Consider the following 18777-nt stretch of genomic DNA (forward strand, 5'->3'; position numbering starts at 1 on the left):
TTCTTGCTCACGCTTTAACATGAATACTAAACAAGCATCATTAAACATTCTCTTCCACTAAAAGGCAAAATTTTAGAAAATTAGAGAGAAACCTTTCAATCTATTAAGAAGCTCCTGAACCAGCAGAAAGTTTGTTAACACAGGAACAGCATCAGCACCACATGTTACCACGAAAGATCATTTTGATGGATATTTGTAAAAGTAAATGTCACTTAAACTAATAATCATGCAAAAAAATGATTCCAGCATTATATAAATAATGATACTGCTAGCTCCAGTTGATAGAGAGAATTAACAGTGGCTGCTGTTGATTGCAACAAGGAAAAATCAAATTTACTGAGCATCAAAGCAAATGTAAAGATAAAAGAGCTGATGACCAGATGGAAATCCAGATTTCAATGTTATTAACAGGCGTGGGACTGAAATCTCCGGGCCCGCAAGCACCCACCCCCCCACCCCACACGACAGGATAGACATTCCAGCCACATAAAAGAAAACCCCTTTAAAAATGGCTGTAGCCAAAGCTTTGGTGGTACTGAAAGAATTGGTGGGGGAGGGACAGAATTCAAACAATTCTGTTTTAAGGCCATTGTTACCACATTAACTCTGAGTTGACTGGATGAAAATCGGCTCTGATGAATCTCAGCTTAAATGCTTTAGACATCTACCTGGACATCCGTTCCTTTATTTGCCATTTAGTGGTATTTAAATGGAGTGTCCTGGAATGCTGAATTGTTAGGTACAGTGTGCATGATTTAAAACTGACCCTTATATAACCAGAACAGAAACTAAAACAAAAATATTCAGCAGGTCATATAGCACCTGTGGAAGCAGTGGAGTGGCTCTCGGACCACACTGAAGTTGTATCCCCCCTCGTTTTATGTTGAAAACCCTCGAGGAATGTTTCTGTAATTAACATGACCACAGTAGTCTATTAGTAGTGACAACCCTTCTCAAGCGTTTCTATGCCAACAATAGAACCACGTTTTATTTAAAAAAGGAAACACAAAGTGAGACTGTGTTAGTCTTTGAAAAGGAAAGATTTAACCTTGAAGTTCAGGTTTCCTGTTCCCTTTAAACATTACTTTGCCCATATCTTTTTAAAAATTAATTTATGGGACATGTTGCTGGCTGGCCAACATTTATTGCACATTCTTAGATGCCCGAGAGCAGTTGAGAATCAACCTACATTGCTGTGATTCTGGATTCATATGTAGGCCAGACCAAGTAAGGACCTCAGATTTCCTCCCCTAAAGGACATTATCCTTACTGTAGAATCATAGAAACCCTATAGTGCAGAAGGAGGCCATTCTGCCCATTGAGCCTTCATCAACAACAATCCCACCCAGGCCCTATCCCCGTAATCTCATGTATTTATCCTGCTAATCCCCCTGACACTAAAGGGCAATTTAGCATGACCAATCCACCTAATCTGCACGTCTTTGGACTGTGGGAAGAAACCGGAGCACCAAAGGGAGAATGTGCAAGTTTCACATAGACAGCCAGCTGAGCCTGGAACTGAACCAAAATCTCTGGCTCTGTGAGGCAGCAGTGCTAACCACTGTGCCACTGCACTGCCCTTATCCTTGTAGTTATCATAGCCCATGTTAAAAATGACATTAAGTGGAGGGCTGTATTAATTGGGGCCCCATAGAGAGAGATTAGGACTCTTCCTCCACTCCCAAATTCTGAAACGTTTCTGAAATTTCTTCACCTTCTCATCTTGTTGCCAGTGATTCTTTTGTTAGCATAGGGACAGCCTCCAGCTGCCTGGATTTCGATTCACACCCACCAGTCGTAAGTTGCTTCCCAGCAACATAGAGATGAGTATCTTAACTTCAATGTGTCTGGGTCGTGTGGTATCAAAATCAGACTTGTTAGGCACTCATTGCCACCTCCTCCTCACTTCTGAAGTGCCGTTTTCAGTTTAAAAAAAATCCCCTTCAGATTCTGCAAAGTAACAGAGAGATTCAGAACAAATGGAGCTTCAGAAAGTTTTCCTTCGAAACCAAAGCAACGTCTTTTCTCGGACAAAATGTGTTTAGCATATTGTGTACAATCCGTTTTATTGATTTAGAGAAATATCCTTTTAGAATCAGCCACATCTGAATATTATTCATAAAGGTGAAATTAGGATATAAACTTTAAAAAATACATTATAATTTGGTTCCATTGAGGATTGCTTTGATTGCAACATATATAATTTTCCAATAAACTAAATGTTAATATAGTTTCTTGAGTATAGACTTTTGTAGGCTTGAGTCAAAAAATGATCCACATGGGTCTATGTATGTAATACAGTGCTAAGGCTAACTGGTTGTGTATTGACCTTTTTCCTAAAGAGATGCATTAATTGCTATCAGACTAGCATGATTGACAGATAACACAATGCTGCAGGAGTAATTAGAATGACCTTTATTTGGTAACTACCTGAAAACACTAAAAAAGTGGGCCTCAGGTAGAACAGTCAAGGACTAGTGGTCTTACACATCACATAGAAGCTGTATCAATGTGAAGCCAAGAGTAGTGTTTAAAGTTTGCTTTTCTTCTATTCTCTTTTAGAAATAACTGTTCCCTGAGGTGATTTTCAATAGCGACTTTTTATGTTTCTCTGAAGCTTGCCCAATGTAGTAAAATGGAAAATGCACCATAGCTAAAAATGTTTTGCTTATTCTGGGAAATCTGCCAACAAAATAAACATGGGCCAGAATTTCACTCTTTCCCCACTGGCAGGTTTTTAGGAGGAGGGATGAGAAGGGAATCAAAAGAGCAGGATTCCCTCTTGCCTGCCCCAAGCACACAGTGATTATACATTGAGATAGGCAAGGCCTCGCATGCGAAAATTGCCCTTGCCTCAACTGAAGGTCTTAAGTAGTCAATAACTGGCTAGTTAAGTGCCTTTTCCAGCCCAGCCTCAATTTGTCAGAGGATTGAACTTCCATAAGGGAAGCAGAAAAAGCAATGAGATTACATCTTGGATGGGAAATTGTGGGGTTGGGTGTGGCAGGTAAGGGGAAAGGGTGGGTGAGGGTGGAGAGTGACAGTTAGGGGGAAAGGGGGTGTGAGGGTGGGGGAATGGCAGGTAGGGGCAAAGGGGAGATAGCAGGCACATTCATCAGCCACCGCCTTCTGAAGATAGGCACCCACCCAGGACTTCCCTCCCCTCTCAGCCCTGGTATCCCTTGCACTTAGCTGGACCTCCAGTGCCTGGACATAGGCTCCAATGTCTCTCTGAACTTCTGGTTCTACCCACTGCAACACTGTCACAGTTGGGGCAGGGCTGGAGAGCTGCCAACCAATCTGATTGGCTGGGAGGTCTCTAAGACTGAACTTCTTCATGGGTGAGGGACAGGTGTCCCAACTACAGCCTCTTAACGCTCATGCAAATGAAAAATGGCTGTGGGGCACTCAGAGCTGGCACTCCTCAGATGGTGGGAGGCGAGAGCGCTCCCTTCCCTATCACCATTTAAAAAATTCAAATCAATGTTCGTTCTATGTCGCCCAGTTATTCTACCTTCTATCTCTTATTTGTTTTTGAACATTTAAGGTAAAGTTCCAACATCAAATGATGTTTACGTTCCTTTCAATTTTTTCCTCCTCTCCTGATGGTTCTTATTTCTACTGGAGTACAGCTCTACAGGCTTTGATTGTTTCTTATAACTTGGCCAGGTTGAAATCCTTCATGTGGAAGCCCAGGTAATGAGAGTTGGCAGGTTTTACGATAGCAACCATTGCAGCAAAGCCCAATCTGGTCATTTAAATCCAAACATGGACATTTTCTAGTGGTGAGGGCGATTGTTCCCATTCATAGTCCAGGAACACTGAGACCAATTATAGAACCTACGATGCTCTCTAAATTGAGATCAAGTGACATAACACAGGTCAGAATGTGACCTGTAGAAGTCAACTTTGATTTGGATAACAGTCAAATAGCCAATAATGATTCAGTGAGAAATGTACAATATGCATTTGAATTGATTTTACACTCAATTCTACAGTCTCATCCAAAGTCAAAGCTACCGCTACAATCTCTTTGGTTTGTTTGATCCAGTTACATACTGGGGTAGTCCTTCATCAATTGAGCGACTGGGTAACAGAGCCAACAGATTTTTAATGAAGATAATACACCTTCAAGAATGAACTGCAAATACCATTTTGTATCACTTAATCTGCATAGTTCATAATAGCTTCGAAGTGAATGTCTTTTCACACCTAAGAATGGTCACGATGGCCTTTTCTCCACCAACACATCATCCTCAATCCATTTCCTCTCTTTCTCACCTCTCCTGAAGATACTGCAAATGAGTTTCATCTGGCAAATGCTCAATTCATGCTGATAAATGGAGCAGTAGACTTTTTTTTGTGTCAGCAGTGCTCACTCGGTCGCACTCACACTTGAGTCAAAGATTGTGGGTTCAAGATCTACTTCAGGAATTGAGTGCAATAATTTACGCTGACATACTAGTGCAGCATGGAGAGAATGCTGCACTGTTGGAATTGCAGTCTTTCACGTGTTACATTAAACTATTGGTTGGATTGTCCTCTTGGGTGAACCTAAAATATCCATGGCATTGTTACATTGAAGAATGAATGAGTTACCACCAATTTCATGTCCAATAATTATCCCTCCAAGCAATATCACAAAAATCACAGGTTATCTGGTCATAATCACATTGCTATCTTTGGATCTTCTGTGCATAAATTAGATGCTATGTTTCCTACATTGCAATAATAAATGCAGTTCAATAGTATTTCATAGGCTGGCCAGCACTTTGGTATACCTGGCAGTCAAGAATCTACCATAAAAATGCAAGTCTTTCTTTTTCATCACACACTGGCAGCCCAGGCCCATTGGCCTTGAACATTGCATAGGTCTTGACAAAAAGTGTGAGCTTTACTAAGCTGTACATATTGAAGTTCTTTACTGTGTGTGAGACCATGGTAAAGTTCTCAAGTACCAATGTGTGAAGGCTGGTTCCATTCGTACTGGACATTCATATCACATTCATACTAAGCAAAGACCATCTCTAATGAGAGAATCTAACCACCTCCCCTTGACGTTCAACAGCATTATCGTCACTGTATCCTGCACCATCAACATGCTGGGGATTCCCATTAACCAGAAATTACCTGGACCAGCCATATCAATTTGCTGCAAGCGGAGATTAACCATATAAATACTGCAGCATCAAGGGCAAATCAGAGGCTGGGAATTCTGCATTGAGTAACTCACCTTCTAACTTCCCAAAGCCTGTTCCACTATCTACAAGGCTCAAGTCAGGATTGTGATGAAATAGTTTCCACTTGTATCAAATTTATTTGGCTTTTTTAGGCAGCAGAGCCAATAGATACTAAAAATAGAAATAGAATCAAAAGAGTTAAAATGAACTATGAAAGGGGAATAGCAGGAAATATAAACAAAGATACCAAAAGCTTCTATAAGTTATAAAGAGGAAGAGTCTTGCTAAGGTAATTGTTGGTCCTTTAGAGGACAATACTGGTGCAGTATTAATGGGGAACACAGAGATGGTGGAGCTGCTAAACCAATATTTTGCCTGGGTCTTCACAGTAGAGAATAATGAAGATTTTCCAAAAACTGTCATTAATGCAGAGGACCTTGGTGCAATAATCATCACTAGGGCGAAAGTAAAGGGAGTAAAGACAAATAATTCTCTGGGACCAGATAGCCTGCACTGGAGAATATTAAAGGAGGTGGCAGCAGAGATAGTGGATGCATTTCTTGTGATATTTCAAAATTCCTTTGATTCTGGTAAGGTCGCTGTGGATTGGAAACATGCTAATGTGACACCCTTATTTAAAAAGGGAAAGAGACAAAAAGTGGGAAATTTTAGGCCGGGTAACTTGGCATCTGTGATGGGGAAGTTGCTGGAATCAATCATTCAGGAGGAGATGAATGAGCATTTGGAAATACAAAGCTCAATCCACCATTATCAGTAAGGATTTATTCAGGGTAAGTCATGTATCACAAACTTGCTTGAGTTCTTTGAGAACATACCAGCAAGATGGATAGTGGGAAATGTATGGATGCGGTATATCTGGACTTTCAGATAGCATTTGACAAGATGCCACATAAAAGACTGATCCAGAAGGTGAGATCGCAGGGGATTGGGCATAGAGTACTGGATTGGATTGAAAATTGGCTGACTGACAGAAATCAGAAGATCAGGATAAAAGGGTCCTTCTCTGGCTGGCAAAATGTAACTAGTGGGGTGCCACAGGGGTCAGTTCTTGGATCTCAACTGTTTACAATCTGTATAAATGATCTTCAAGCAGGAACAGAGTGTAACATAGCAAAAATTGTAGATGATACTAAAATAGGTGGGAAGGCAGGCAGTGAAGAGGATATATAGATTCTACAGACAGATATAGTCTGTAAATTCAACCCTTCGAGTGTGCTCCTCCATTCAATCAAACCATGGCTGATGGCTCCCTGGTCTCAACTCCACCTACTACCTGTTCCCCAAATCCCCTTATCCTTTTTTAAATTAGAAATTTAATAGAAATATATCTATCTCCTTCTTGAAACCATTCAACAATTCAGAGTCCATTGCACAATGGGGCAGAGAATGGATTAAAATTTGGTGGATGGAATTTAATGTGGATAAGTGTGAGAATGTCCATTTTGGCAGAAAAAATAGAAAGGCAAATTATTACCTAAGTAGAAAGCAGATTCAAAATGCATCCAGGCAGAGGGATCTAGTGTCTATGTTCATGAATCGCAGGAAGTCAGTATGCAGATGCAGCATATAACAAAAAAGGTAAATGTTGGCATTTATTGAAAAGGGACTGGAGTATAAAAGTAGAGAAGTGTTATTGCAATTGCATAGGGTGTTGGTGAGTCTACATCTGGAGCATTGTATACAGTTTTGGTCTCCTTATTTGAGAAGAGATGCGGTGGCATTGAAGGAAGTTCAGAGGAGGTTCACCAGATTGATTCTGGAGACGTATGAGGAGAGATTAAACAGCTTGGGCATATACTCGTTGGAGTTTAGAAAGATGAGAGGGGATCTGACTGAGGTGTATAAAATTTTAAAAGGGATCGATAAAATAAATGTAGACCAAATGTTTCTTCTTATGAGGCAATCTCAAACAAGAGGTCACAGGTGTAGGTTGGGAGGCGGTAGATTTAAAACTAAGATGAGGAGGAACTACTTCTTGCAGAAGGTGGTGAATTTGTGGAACTCAGTGCCCCATAGTGCAGTGGAGTCTGAATTGCTGAATAGTTTCAAGAAGGAGATAGAAATATTTCTATTAAATTTCTAATTAAAAAAAGGAAAAGAGGATCTGGAGAACAGGTAGTAGGTGGATTTGAGACCAGGGAGAAGGGTTGAATTTGTCTACTTCTGCTCCTAATTCCTATGTTCCCATGGTCTTGTTAAGTTTCTAGTCAATAGTAACCCACAGGATGTTGATAGTGGGGAAATTCAGTGACGGTGATGCCTTTGAATGTCAAGGAGAGTTGGTTTGATTCTCTCTTGTTGGAGATGGTCATTGCCTTACATTTGTGTGGTGTGTATGTTCCTTGCCCAAGCCTGAATGTTGTCCAGTTCTTGTTGCAAACAAACATGGACTAATTCAGTATCTGAGGAGTGGCAAATGGTGCTGAATATTGTGCAGTCATCAGCGAACATCCCCACTTGTGCCCTTATGATCGAGGGGAGATCATTGATGAAACAGCTGAAGATTGCTGGGCCTAGGCCACTACCCTGAGAAACACCAGTAGCAATGTCCTGGGACTGAACTGATCAAACTCCAAAAGCTACAACCATCTTCCTATGTGCCAGGCATGAATCCAACCAGTGGAGAGTTTTCCTCTGATTCCCATTGACATAAATTTTGCTAGGGCTCTTTGATGCCGCACTTGATCAAATACTACCGCGTTGTCAAGGGCAATCACTATGTCCACCTCTTTTGTCCATGTTTGGACTCTGGATGCAATGAGGTCAGGAGGCAAGTGGCCCTGGCAAAACCCAAACTGAATGTCATTACTGAATAAGTTGCACTTGATAGAACTGTTGACAATTTTTCCATTACTTTTCCAATTGATAGGGTAGTAGTTGACCAGGTTGAATTTATAAAACTTTTTGTGGACAGGACATACCTGGACAAATTTCCACATTGCTGGGTAGATGCCAATGTTGTAGCTGGACTGGAACAGCTCAGCCTGAGTCATGGCTAGTTCTGGAACACAAGCCTTCAGTACTGCTGCTGGAATGTTGTTAGGGCCTATAATCTTTTGAGTATCCAGTGCCTTAACTCATTTCTTGATAGCAATTGGAGTGAATTAAATTGGCTGTTGACTGGCATCTGTGATACAGGGATCCTCACGATGAAGCCAGTATGGATCATCTACTTGACAGTTCTGGCTGAAGGTGATTGCAGATGTATGATACTGAAAAGTTGAAGAAGAAAGGTAAAATAATTTAAGAATTGATGTTACAACAGAATATGCATGGAAGAAAAGAAGGTTTGGGACATGTTATATGATTGTAACATCACAGAAGGGCCATGATCTTGGCACTATTATATTTTGAGCCTCTCACACGGTAAGATAATGGGACTTTTCATAACCATAAAATGCTTGCTATTCTTACAGAAAGTCCCATTATCTTTACCGTGTGAGAGGCTTAAAATATAATTTGATTTATACACTGGTTTGTTTTTGCCAATTCAGTCTGGTAAGCTTTCTTGAGATTTTCAATTCAGGGTTGTACTTCACCAAATCCAAGATCCTTTGAAGCTACAAGTGACAAAATGTTTATATTTACAAATTGTGTTTTTTTTTATATTGCAGGCAAATCTGTAAGGAATTTCAGGACCTATTAAGTCAAGAAAGATCACCCTTGGGCTCCTCAAGACCAACTCCAATTCTAGACCTTGATATTCAGAGACATTTAACACATTTTAGGTATTTCGACCTCTTTTCATATTGACTGGACTTGCACTAAAATTCTTATTCACCTGTTACTGTATCAGTAGCAGTCAGTTACACTGCTTTTGATAGAAACACTGTTTTAAATCATCTTATGGAGTACATAGGAACATAGAGGCGGGAGTCAACCACATAGCCCTCAAGCCTGTTTCACCATTCATTGAGATCATGACTGATCTGTGACCTAACACCATATATTTCATCCATTACAGTAGATTTGCTATGAAGATGCTGAGAAGAAAACACGCCCTCAGTCATGTGGAGCAAGAAGACCTGGGCCTTGATGGTCTGGGAAAACCATAAGCATCAGAGAAAATGAGGTTGACAATTCACCTGAACAAGGTGTCCGCGTACTCTTTGTAACCTTTCACACACCTCAGCTAATATTCAAAAAGCTTCACAATTTCAAGCTGGAGTCTCGAGACTGCAATCTGTTAACATGGCACTTTTTCAATTCTCCCCCGACTCTTTTCCCCCTTTGTTTTTTCCTCTAATAACAGACGCTGCAGAAGAATCTGCTGTGGAGAAGGATACTCCTCTACAGATTGCACCATCATGCACCCCATTCCACACAAGCATCACAAACATTGGCACTCTGTGTGGGTTAGATAGTGAGCAGTAGCACATACTTATGGCAGTGACAACCTGGCAACCAGCACACTAGGCAGTGTGGTTCTTTCCCAGTACTGCTAATCAGGACACAGATGCAGATTTCAGGGGCTCAGCTGCAAAATGAAAACTGCCTGCATCGCTCAAGTTGCTACGCCAGGTATTGGAAGGCTTGCGAGGTGTTTCGGCACTTCAGTTGAAAGTATTGAGGCAGCTGCTCCTATCCTACATGATGTCTTCTTGCATGATATCCCCAGAGACACTACAGCCATGAGCTCACAAAAAGATTCAGTTCCATCAGTCTTTTCAGCTTTACTGGAAACTCAAGCTACTGATATGTATTTCAAGGAATCTTTCATCTTGTAAAATCTCCTTTCTCACAGACCAATGAAACTGAGAAGCCCCACCTCCAAAGAAGTAGCAGTGACCTCTTACATCTGCCTGCTGCTTTGCCTACTCCTTCAACCCAATGCCCATCAGGGTCGGCTAAGCCAGACTGCATTGGCAGTTGCCAAGGTACAACAACCTGAAGCTGGATGCTCAGAAGATCAAACACCAAGAGGAAGGGTTGCCAACACTCATGGATTCGCCTGGAGGCCCCAGGAATTGAAGATCAATCTCCAGGACTTTGCTGTATGCAACCCTGGAGGAAAATCATTGAGATATTAAAAATATTGTTTGTCTTTGGTCATTTTCTTTGAACATTTTCAAAATATGGAAAATATGAAGAAAAAGGCTGTATGGCTGACAGTCAAACATCATCCAATTGGGTAATGAATCTATCATGGTCAACATCAATCATCTGCCAGCAGAGCTGAGGTAACTCAGAGAGATCATTGTCAGAGCACTGGAAATAGTAAATCTTATAAGAATGGCACTATGTATTGAAACTTCGCTGAAAAATTAGCATCAGACAACTATTATGCCAGGGGTTAAATTCATCACCATCAGACCATAGGAGCAGAACTAGGCCATTCGGCCCATCAAGTCTGCTCCGCCATTCAATCATGGCTGATATTTTTCTCATTCCCATTCTCCTGTCTTTTCCTCATTACCGCTGGTCCCCTTATTAATCAAGAACCTACCTATCTTTGTCTTAAGGACACACAATGACCTGGCCTCCACAGCCTTCTGTGGCAAAGAGTTCCACAGATTCACCACTCTCTGGCTGAAGAAATTCCTCCTCGTCTCAGTTTTAAAGAATCGTCCTTTTAGCCTCAGATTGAACCCTCTTGTTCTAGTTTTCCCTACTAGCAGAAACATCCTCTCCATATCCACTCCATCCAAGTCTCATAGTATCCTGTAAGTTTCAATAAGATTACTCCTCTTCCTTCTAAACTCCAACGAATACAGACCCAGAGTCCTCAACCATTCCTCATACAATAAGCCCTTTATTCCAGGGATCATTCTTGTGAACGTCCTCTGGACCCTTTTCAAAGCCAGCACGTTCTTCCTTAGATATTCTCCTTATTCACATTTGGCAGTTTGAGCTGCAGTGCAATTTTTTTTGAGCAGTTTTTGAATTTGTAACATCAGTACAACATTGATATAATAACTGGCTGAGTGATTTTAATGTTCTTTAATACAGAATGAAGGGAATGGTATGGGTGGCAGCTTTAATGCAGATGTGCGCTGGATCGTTTTTCAGTGCAGGAGAATGAGCAAGTTACTGAAATTTCTGAGCAACTAATATCCTCACAGCCCCTTCTGCAGGACAGTGAGTTGGCTGTCCATTTCATGCTGTTTCCTGACTTTTCCCTTGGTCTGACTCATCCAATAGCAGCTACTTTCACTGTTGTGCAGGCCTTCCAGTTCAGCATGATGATGCAGGACCATCTCTTTGACGCAGGAGGAAAGAAACCCTTTCTGAGCATATTGTTAGGAACACCTTCCACTGATCTGTCGAGACATCTGAACCTCTGCTTCCACAACCTCATGACCTTTCTACCTTGCTTATGGAAGGGTGGAATATTAATGAGATGGTAGGATGCTGCAAGGTAAATGGATTGTGCAATCAGCTAGACTACCTTGGAGAAACTTGTGGCTGGAGACTAAAGGAAATTAATAGAATGGTAGCCTTTCCTATTCAGAAATGCTGCAGTGATTGGTGCTCTAATGTTCTGAAGGCAGGTCCTGTGCAGCTCATGGTACTCTGGATACAAAGGAAGCCAACCACTGCTGCAAATTGCAAACCCTATGCTGTTGACTGTTGAGGTCAATGGGGCAGGTAATATATTGGTCATTCCTGGTGAACATAATTTTTGCAATCTGTTAAATGTAGCTATGCACTGCAGATTGGGAGATGTGGGAGATGCTCCTGTGACAGATTGGAAAGAGTCTATGGCAGACAAGTTAAGAGCTGGAACCCATGACCACTGCTCTATAAGGACAAGGGCAGCAGGTACATGGAAACATCACCATTTGGTGGTTCCCCTCCAAGTCACTCACCATCCTGACCTGGAAATATATCACCGTTTCTTCACTGTTGTGGGGGCAAAATCCTGGAACTTCCTCCCTTACAGCACTGTAGGTCTACCTACACCTTAGGGACTGCAGCAATTCAAGAAGGCAGCTCACCACCACCTTCTCAAAGGCAACTAGGGATGGGCAATAATGCTGACCTACCCAACGATGCCCGCATTTTTAAAATTTATTTTTTGAAAATAAATTCTATATAACTGAAAAAGCATGGCCTCCCAGGCAGTTCCTGTTGAAGGAAACTGTGTGTTTCAGCGACAGCCTCTTTTGGGGAACAGAAGCTTCCTGATTTCACATTGATCCAATTAAGCAAATTCTGGATTGTACACCCTATGTTGGGCAGGTCCCCTTAAATGGAACTAGCTTTGACATTCATGATAAGCTGATAAACCTTTCAAAAGATCTCAGAAAGATGCAATATGGAATCCAAAATGTCAACTGGCGAAACAAACATCTTAAAAGCACACAGACGCCATGATCCAGTTACACGTAGATATGCTTTTAAATACTTCTTCAGCTGAAAAATCAATCCAACTAGGCAGGCTGGGTCTTCTGCATTTTCATATGAAAATTACATTGGGATTGTAACTATGTCAAGGAGAGTATTAAGCTAAGAGTACTAAGTAGAAACAAAAAGCATAGAAGGAGGCAAAAGTCAGTGATAGCCCTGAAAATAGCCCTGGGATAAATTCAGAACCCAGCAAAGGAGGACTAAAACCACAACAGGGAGAAAATGAACTACAAGGGCAAACAAGCAAGAAATAAGAGCTTCTTTAAATATATAAAAAGGAAGAAAGAGGTCAAAGTGAAACATAAGCCCCTTAGAAAATGAATCTGGGAAGATAGGTATGGGTGACAAAGACATGGCAGATGAGTTGAACAGGGATTTTGCATCAGTCTTTAAGTTGGAAGATATTTCGAACATCCCATTAATATTAAAGAATACAGGGGAGGAATTCAGTATCATCACTAGGTAAGTGGTATTAGACAAACTAATGGAGCTAATGACAGATAAGTCCTGGTGGCTTGCAACCTAGGATCTTAAAATATGTAGCTACAGAGATAGTGGATGCATTGGTTGCAATTTTCCAAAACTCCTTAGATCCTGGAGAACTACTGAAAGATTGGAAAACTACCAATGTGGCACCCCTATTGAAAAAAGGAGGGAGGCAAAAAGTGGGTAGGTTTCAGCCAACTGCCCTCATATCTATTGTTGGAAAATGTTAGAATCAATTATTAAGGAAATAATAGTAGCACATTTGGAAAATCATAATCTAATCAAGCAGAGTCAGCATGATTTCATGAAAGGGAAATCATGTCTGCCGAATTTGTTAGTGATTTTTGAGGAAGTCTCAACCTGGGTGGATAGGGGGGAACCAGAAGATGTGTTGCATTTGGACTTCCAGAAGGTGCTTGACAAGGTACTTCACAAAAGGTTGAGTCATAAGATAAGAACCCATGGTATTGGGGGTATTACATTAGCATGGATAGTGAATTGGCTAATGGGCAAGAAACAGTGAGGAGTGATAAGGGGTTCTTTTTCAGTTGGCGACCTGTAACCAGTGGGGTTCCACAGGGATCAGTGCTGAGACTGTAACTGTTTGCAATATATATTAATGACTTGGGGAAAAGTGAATGTACTGTCATCACGTTTGTAGATGACATAAAAATAGGAGGTAAGGCAAATTGCAAGAGGGACACAAGCGGTTTACAAAGAGATATTGATAGATTAAAGGGGCAAAAATTTGGCAAAAAGAGAAAATGTGGGAAAATGTGAAGTTGTTTATTTTGGAAGGGAGAACAAAAGAACCATGCATAATCTATATGGAGAAAAACTGTAGAAAGCTGCAACACGAAGGGACTTGGGAGTACTTGTGCATTAAACACAGAAAGCAGCAGGTAATCAGGAAGGCTAATAGAATATTGGCCCTTATTTCAAGAGGTTTGAATGTCTAGCTACAATTGTATAAGGTACTGGTGAGACCAGTGAGATCGAACAAAAACATCATCAATTATTCAAAGGCATGTTGAACTACTTAAAGAAGACTATTTAAAATAAATCCAAGAAAATACATATTAAAAATGACTGCCAGAAATCACTTGATATGATAAGTTAACCACTTCTCTAGAAAGTTCCTATATGAATTATAGAACTGGAATACTGTAAACAGTTTTGATCTCCTTATTTAAGGAAATATAATACTTCATTGGATGCAGTTCAGAGAAGGCTGATTCCTAACATGGAAGAATTGTCTTTTGAGCGAAGGTTGAACAGGTCAGGACTCTACTCATAGATTTTAGAAGAATGAGAGGCAATCTCATTGAAACAAATGATCTTTAATGGGCTTGATATGACAAATGTTGCGAACATGTTTTCCCTCATGGGAGAGTCTAGGGTAAGAGGGCATGGTCTCATAATAGAGGGACACCAATTTAAAATGTAGATGAGAAGGAATTTCTTAACTCAAGAGATTATGTGTGAATCTTTCGAACTCCTTGCCACAGAGAGCTGCGAGGCAGAATCCTTGTGTTTATTTAAGGTAAAGATAGATAGATTTTTGATCAGTAAGACAATCAAAGGTTATGAGAAAAGAACAGGAAAGTGGATGTAAGGAATGTCAGATCAGTCATGATCCTATTGAATGGTGGAGCATGCTGGAGGGGCCAAATGGCTACTCCTGTTCCTATTTCTTATGGTTTTATGGGCTTATGGTCACAAAGATTCTAATTTCCATAAATATATGAGGCCTCCATCTGCCAGTATTCTGTATCTTGGACAACTAAAAACACCATGCAATTTAGATAGCCATAGGGGTAATGCAGTAGGAACTTACAAGTGTCATGACAGTAGGAAACTGTGACTGAACGAGATCTACTAAAAACTTCACCAGCTACTCGCAGGCACGTTGACCTACTTAAAGATGACCAATTTTAAAATAAATACAAGATAATACACATTAAAGATGGCTGCCAGAAGTCACCTGATACAGAAGTTACCTACTTCTCTAGAAAGTTTCTATATGAATTGTAGAACTGCAGAGCTGTTGCCTGAAATTTCACACTGGGAATCACCAAGGTCCACTTCAAATAAGGACTCTTTTTAAAAATACAATGTGCTGGACTTTCATCAGCTACAGTTCTATGAGGAGAAGGGGAATGGCTAACCAGCCAAATTTTCATCAGACATTCAAAATCCCATGTGAAGAATGAAATAACCCCATGTCCTGTTGGCTTTAATCTTGAAATGTGTCAAATGGTTCGAAGATGATAAAATCCAAAATGGGATTATTTGGTCTGTAGCAATGACTGCAAGTCATGCTACTTGAATTCCTTTCTGGAAATATGTAGACAAGAGTTTTATAAACTGGTACAGCCAAGCAGAACCAGGAGGAAACAGGAGAAAGAAACAACACTGTGATCAGAAAACACTTCTGGAAGAGAGCAGGAGATATCTTTTTCTCTTTGAAGCTGGAAAATGCAGATCTGAACCAAGTAAACTTCAGAATTCTACAGGAAACCAATTACCTTCAAATGGCCACAATGTTCAATAATCTACACCTCAGTAACAGGCAAAGGATTTAGTTGTACATTCTTTTTTTTTATTGGGTTCTAACTTCCTTGTGTCTGCATGTGTGTCGAAGCATTTTTATTATTTTTCTCTCAGGTTTAGTAACTAATAAATATACTATTTCTTTGACTGAAGAAAATTTGATTTGATTGGCTCTGTATTAAAAATAAATACATTTGAATTGGAAAAGACATTTATGAGGGAAAAAATTAAAACATTTGTTGGGAACTACCAAGGGGCCTGAGTAGAAAAGGAGGGAGCTCACTCCTCCTCACCCAGTCCTCACCCAACTTATTCTCAAAACATAGATTAAGGGTGGAATGGTGGCACAGTGGTTAGCACTGCTGCCTCAGAGCACCAGGGACCTTGATTCAATTCTGGCCGAGGGTCACGGTCTGTGTGCAATTTGCACATTCTCCGTGTGTCTGTGTCGGTTTCATCCGGGTGCTCAGGTTTCCTCCCACTTTCCAAAGATGCGAGAGTTAGGTGGATTGGCCATGCTAAATTGCCCTCAGTTTCAGGGGGACTAGCTAGGGTAAATGCATGGGGTTATGGGGATAGGGTCTGGGTGGGATTGTGGTTGGTGCATATTCAATGGGAAAATTGCCTCTTTTTGCACTGTATGATTCTATGTGACAATAATAATACTTCTGTCTTTGGGTTCAGGCAAGGTTTTTTGTGACCAGTGTGATGAATAAGCTTTACCATTATTTTTTTCAACCGTAATATTAGTTACAAGGAACAGACTTTCCCATTAAGCAGCTTTTCTTTACCTAGCTTGAGAATTTTGCAACCTATTATCTAGCCATCATCATGTTGCTGTTTGTTGAAGCTTGCTGTGTGAAAATTGATTACCATGTTTCCTGCATTACAACAGTGGCAAATGTTCAAAATACTTCATTGTTGTAAAATGCTTTGAGATATCTGGTGGGGGTGTAAAAAGCACAAAATGCATCTCTTCCTTTCCTTTCTTTTTTTCTGGTGAAAAGTGGGTTATAATTATGCATTTCTGATAATAGTTAACAGTAGTAAAAAAAAATTGCTTCATACGAGTATGCTCGGACATAACTATTAATATTTCTTGTTTTTACATCTGCTGTAGCCTGATCACACATGGATTTGGTACCCCAGCCATCTGCGCTGCCCTGAGCAGCTTCCAAACTGTCCTCAGCGAAATGCTCAACTACCTGGATAAGCACACAGTCACTAAAAACGGAGGCTCACCGGAGAATGGCCAGGGCAACGGCAACACAGAAAAGGCATCACTGCGGAAGAGCTTGGAGTCATCTCAAAAAGATGGCAAAATTGAGAAGACAGAATGAACTCAGTGAATGAACTTTTAAGTCACCAGAGCTTTCTTGCTGCTGAAGTCCACTTTTTAAACAAGGCATTATTTTTTCCTCTTGTAGGAAGACTGGAAAAAGGGGAACAAAAGCTCAACATGGGAGTCACTTTTTTTTAACAATGCTGGGACATTTAGTGCACATTTATGCTGTTTATATAGTGTTTATAGTGGTACACTAAACAACTTAATCACTGGATTCAAAAGTGCAGAATTCTCATTCAAATAACAGTCTACATGATGTGGCATGAAACCTGCTCATTATTTACCTCATGTAATTATTTGCATGATCACAAGATTCTGCAGATTATGATGGTTCCAGTATCCCCCCCGAATATCCAGAAATCTTTGAATTTTATATGTGTGGCTTCAACCTATACCCAGTGTATTTGAGTTCTGAACTGGTTTCCACAAGTCTGGTAGGTGTCTATTAAGGTTATGGCAGATGTAATTCAGATGGCTACAAATTTTTGCAGCCCATCATATTTCCAGTGATACATTATATAAATGATGGAAATGGCAGCATAGAAAAGCAAAAGCTGCTAAAGTGCTTATTCAGATTAATTTTTTGACTGATCGTGTTATAAATTGAAGTTGTCATAGTGAGCCATGTGGTATGATAAATTTCTCAATTTGCCAGACACACTAGGACATGGATTATAAAAATATACATGTCACATGGCTAGCCATATATCCTCTATCTGTTTTCATACTGATGTGAATCCAATCCCCCTTCACATCATTTGAAGTCTTGGCAAAATGAAGTTAGGTTTCTGTACATCCTGTGGTATTGTTATTTATGTTACAGCAGCACAGTTTAGTTCTGATGTCTCAGCATATGCGAACGTGAGTTTTTGAATAGTTTTGAATCATTGAACACATTCAAGGCTGAGATAGACTGATTCTTGAGCCATAGATAAGTCAAGCGTTCTGGAAAACTGGCAGTTAAGTGTAGTTGAGATCAAGATCAGATCAGCCATGATTTTATTTCTCAGCGGAGTAGGGTAAAGGACTTTGTGGCCTGCAGCAGCTCCTATTTTTTATGTTCTTATGTTTTCTTTTTCCAATACGACATCAGACTTTTGAATGGACCTACCTCGCATTAAGTTGATCTTTCTCTACACCCTGGCTATGACTGTAACACAACATTTTGCACCCTTTCCTTTCCTTTGCTACGAATGATGTGCTTTGTCTGTATAGTGCGCATGAAGCAATATTTTTCACTGTATACCAATACATGTGACAGATAAATCAAATCAAATCAAATAAAAATAAAAAACCCCGTGTTACCATTTAACATTAAAGTTAATTTGATTATTATTGTTAGTTTTACATTTTCAAAATATTAAAATGCATGAAAAAAATTTAATTGTTTATCTTACTACTAAAAGTCAGGTCCAGACAATACAGAAAATGAAAAAAAGGAAAGTGCCCAACTGGTCAAGCAACATCTGAGAAAGAGAAAGGTTCCTACTTTGGGTTTACTCTCTCCTCAGAATCAGGATCACACCTTAAAACATTTATGCATAGGAATCATAGAATCATACAGTGCAGAAGAGGCCTTTTGGCCCATTGAGTCTGCTTCGTACCACGGCAACACTTGACCTCCCTCCTAATTCCATTTATCAGCACTTGGTCCATTGCCTTGAATGTTATGCTGTGCCAAGTGCTGATAAATGGGATTAGGTAGGACATCAAGTGTTTCCAGGTACTCATCCAGGTATGTTTTAAAGGATGTGGGGCAACTCATCTCCGCCACCCTCCCAGGCAGGCCATTCCAGACTGTCACCACCCTCTAGTTAAAAATGATTTTTCTCACATCTTCCT

General features: G+C 40.3%; 1 protein-coding gene across 1 annotated transcript in view; it reads left to right on the top strand.

Annotated features, from left to right (window-relative positions):
- tfap2d (transcription factor AP-2 delta (activating enhancer binding protein 2 delta)) overlaps window positions 1-18227 on the top strand; it is a 92177-nt gene extending 73950 nt beyond the window's left edge. The window contains exons 7-8 of the mRNA XM_080193352.1: window positions 8816-8929; window positions 16711-18227. Of these exons, the coding sequence (XP_080049478.1) occupies window positions 8816-8929; window positions 16711-16930 (334 nt within the window). The 3' untranslated portion in view covers window positions 16931-18227. The remainder of the gene's footprint in view (window positions 1-8815; window positions 8930-16710) is intronic.
- The last annotated feature ends 550 nt before the right edge of the window (window positions 18228-18777 follow it).

This window comes from Carcharhinus amblyrhynchos, chromosome 7 (genome assembly GCF_965287045.1).
Source record: "Carcharhinus amblyrhynchos chromosome 7, sCarAmb.v2.hapA, whole genome shotgun sequence".
In the NCBI taxonomy this organism is placed as follows: Eukaryota; Metazoa; Chordata; class Chondrichthyes; order Carcharhiniformes; family Carcharhinidae; genus Carcharhinus; species Carcharhinus amblyrhynchos.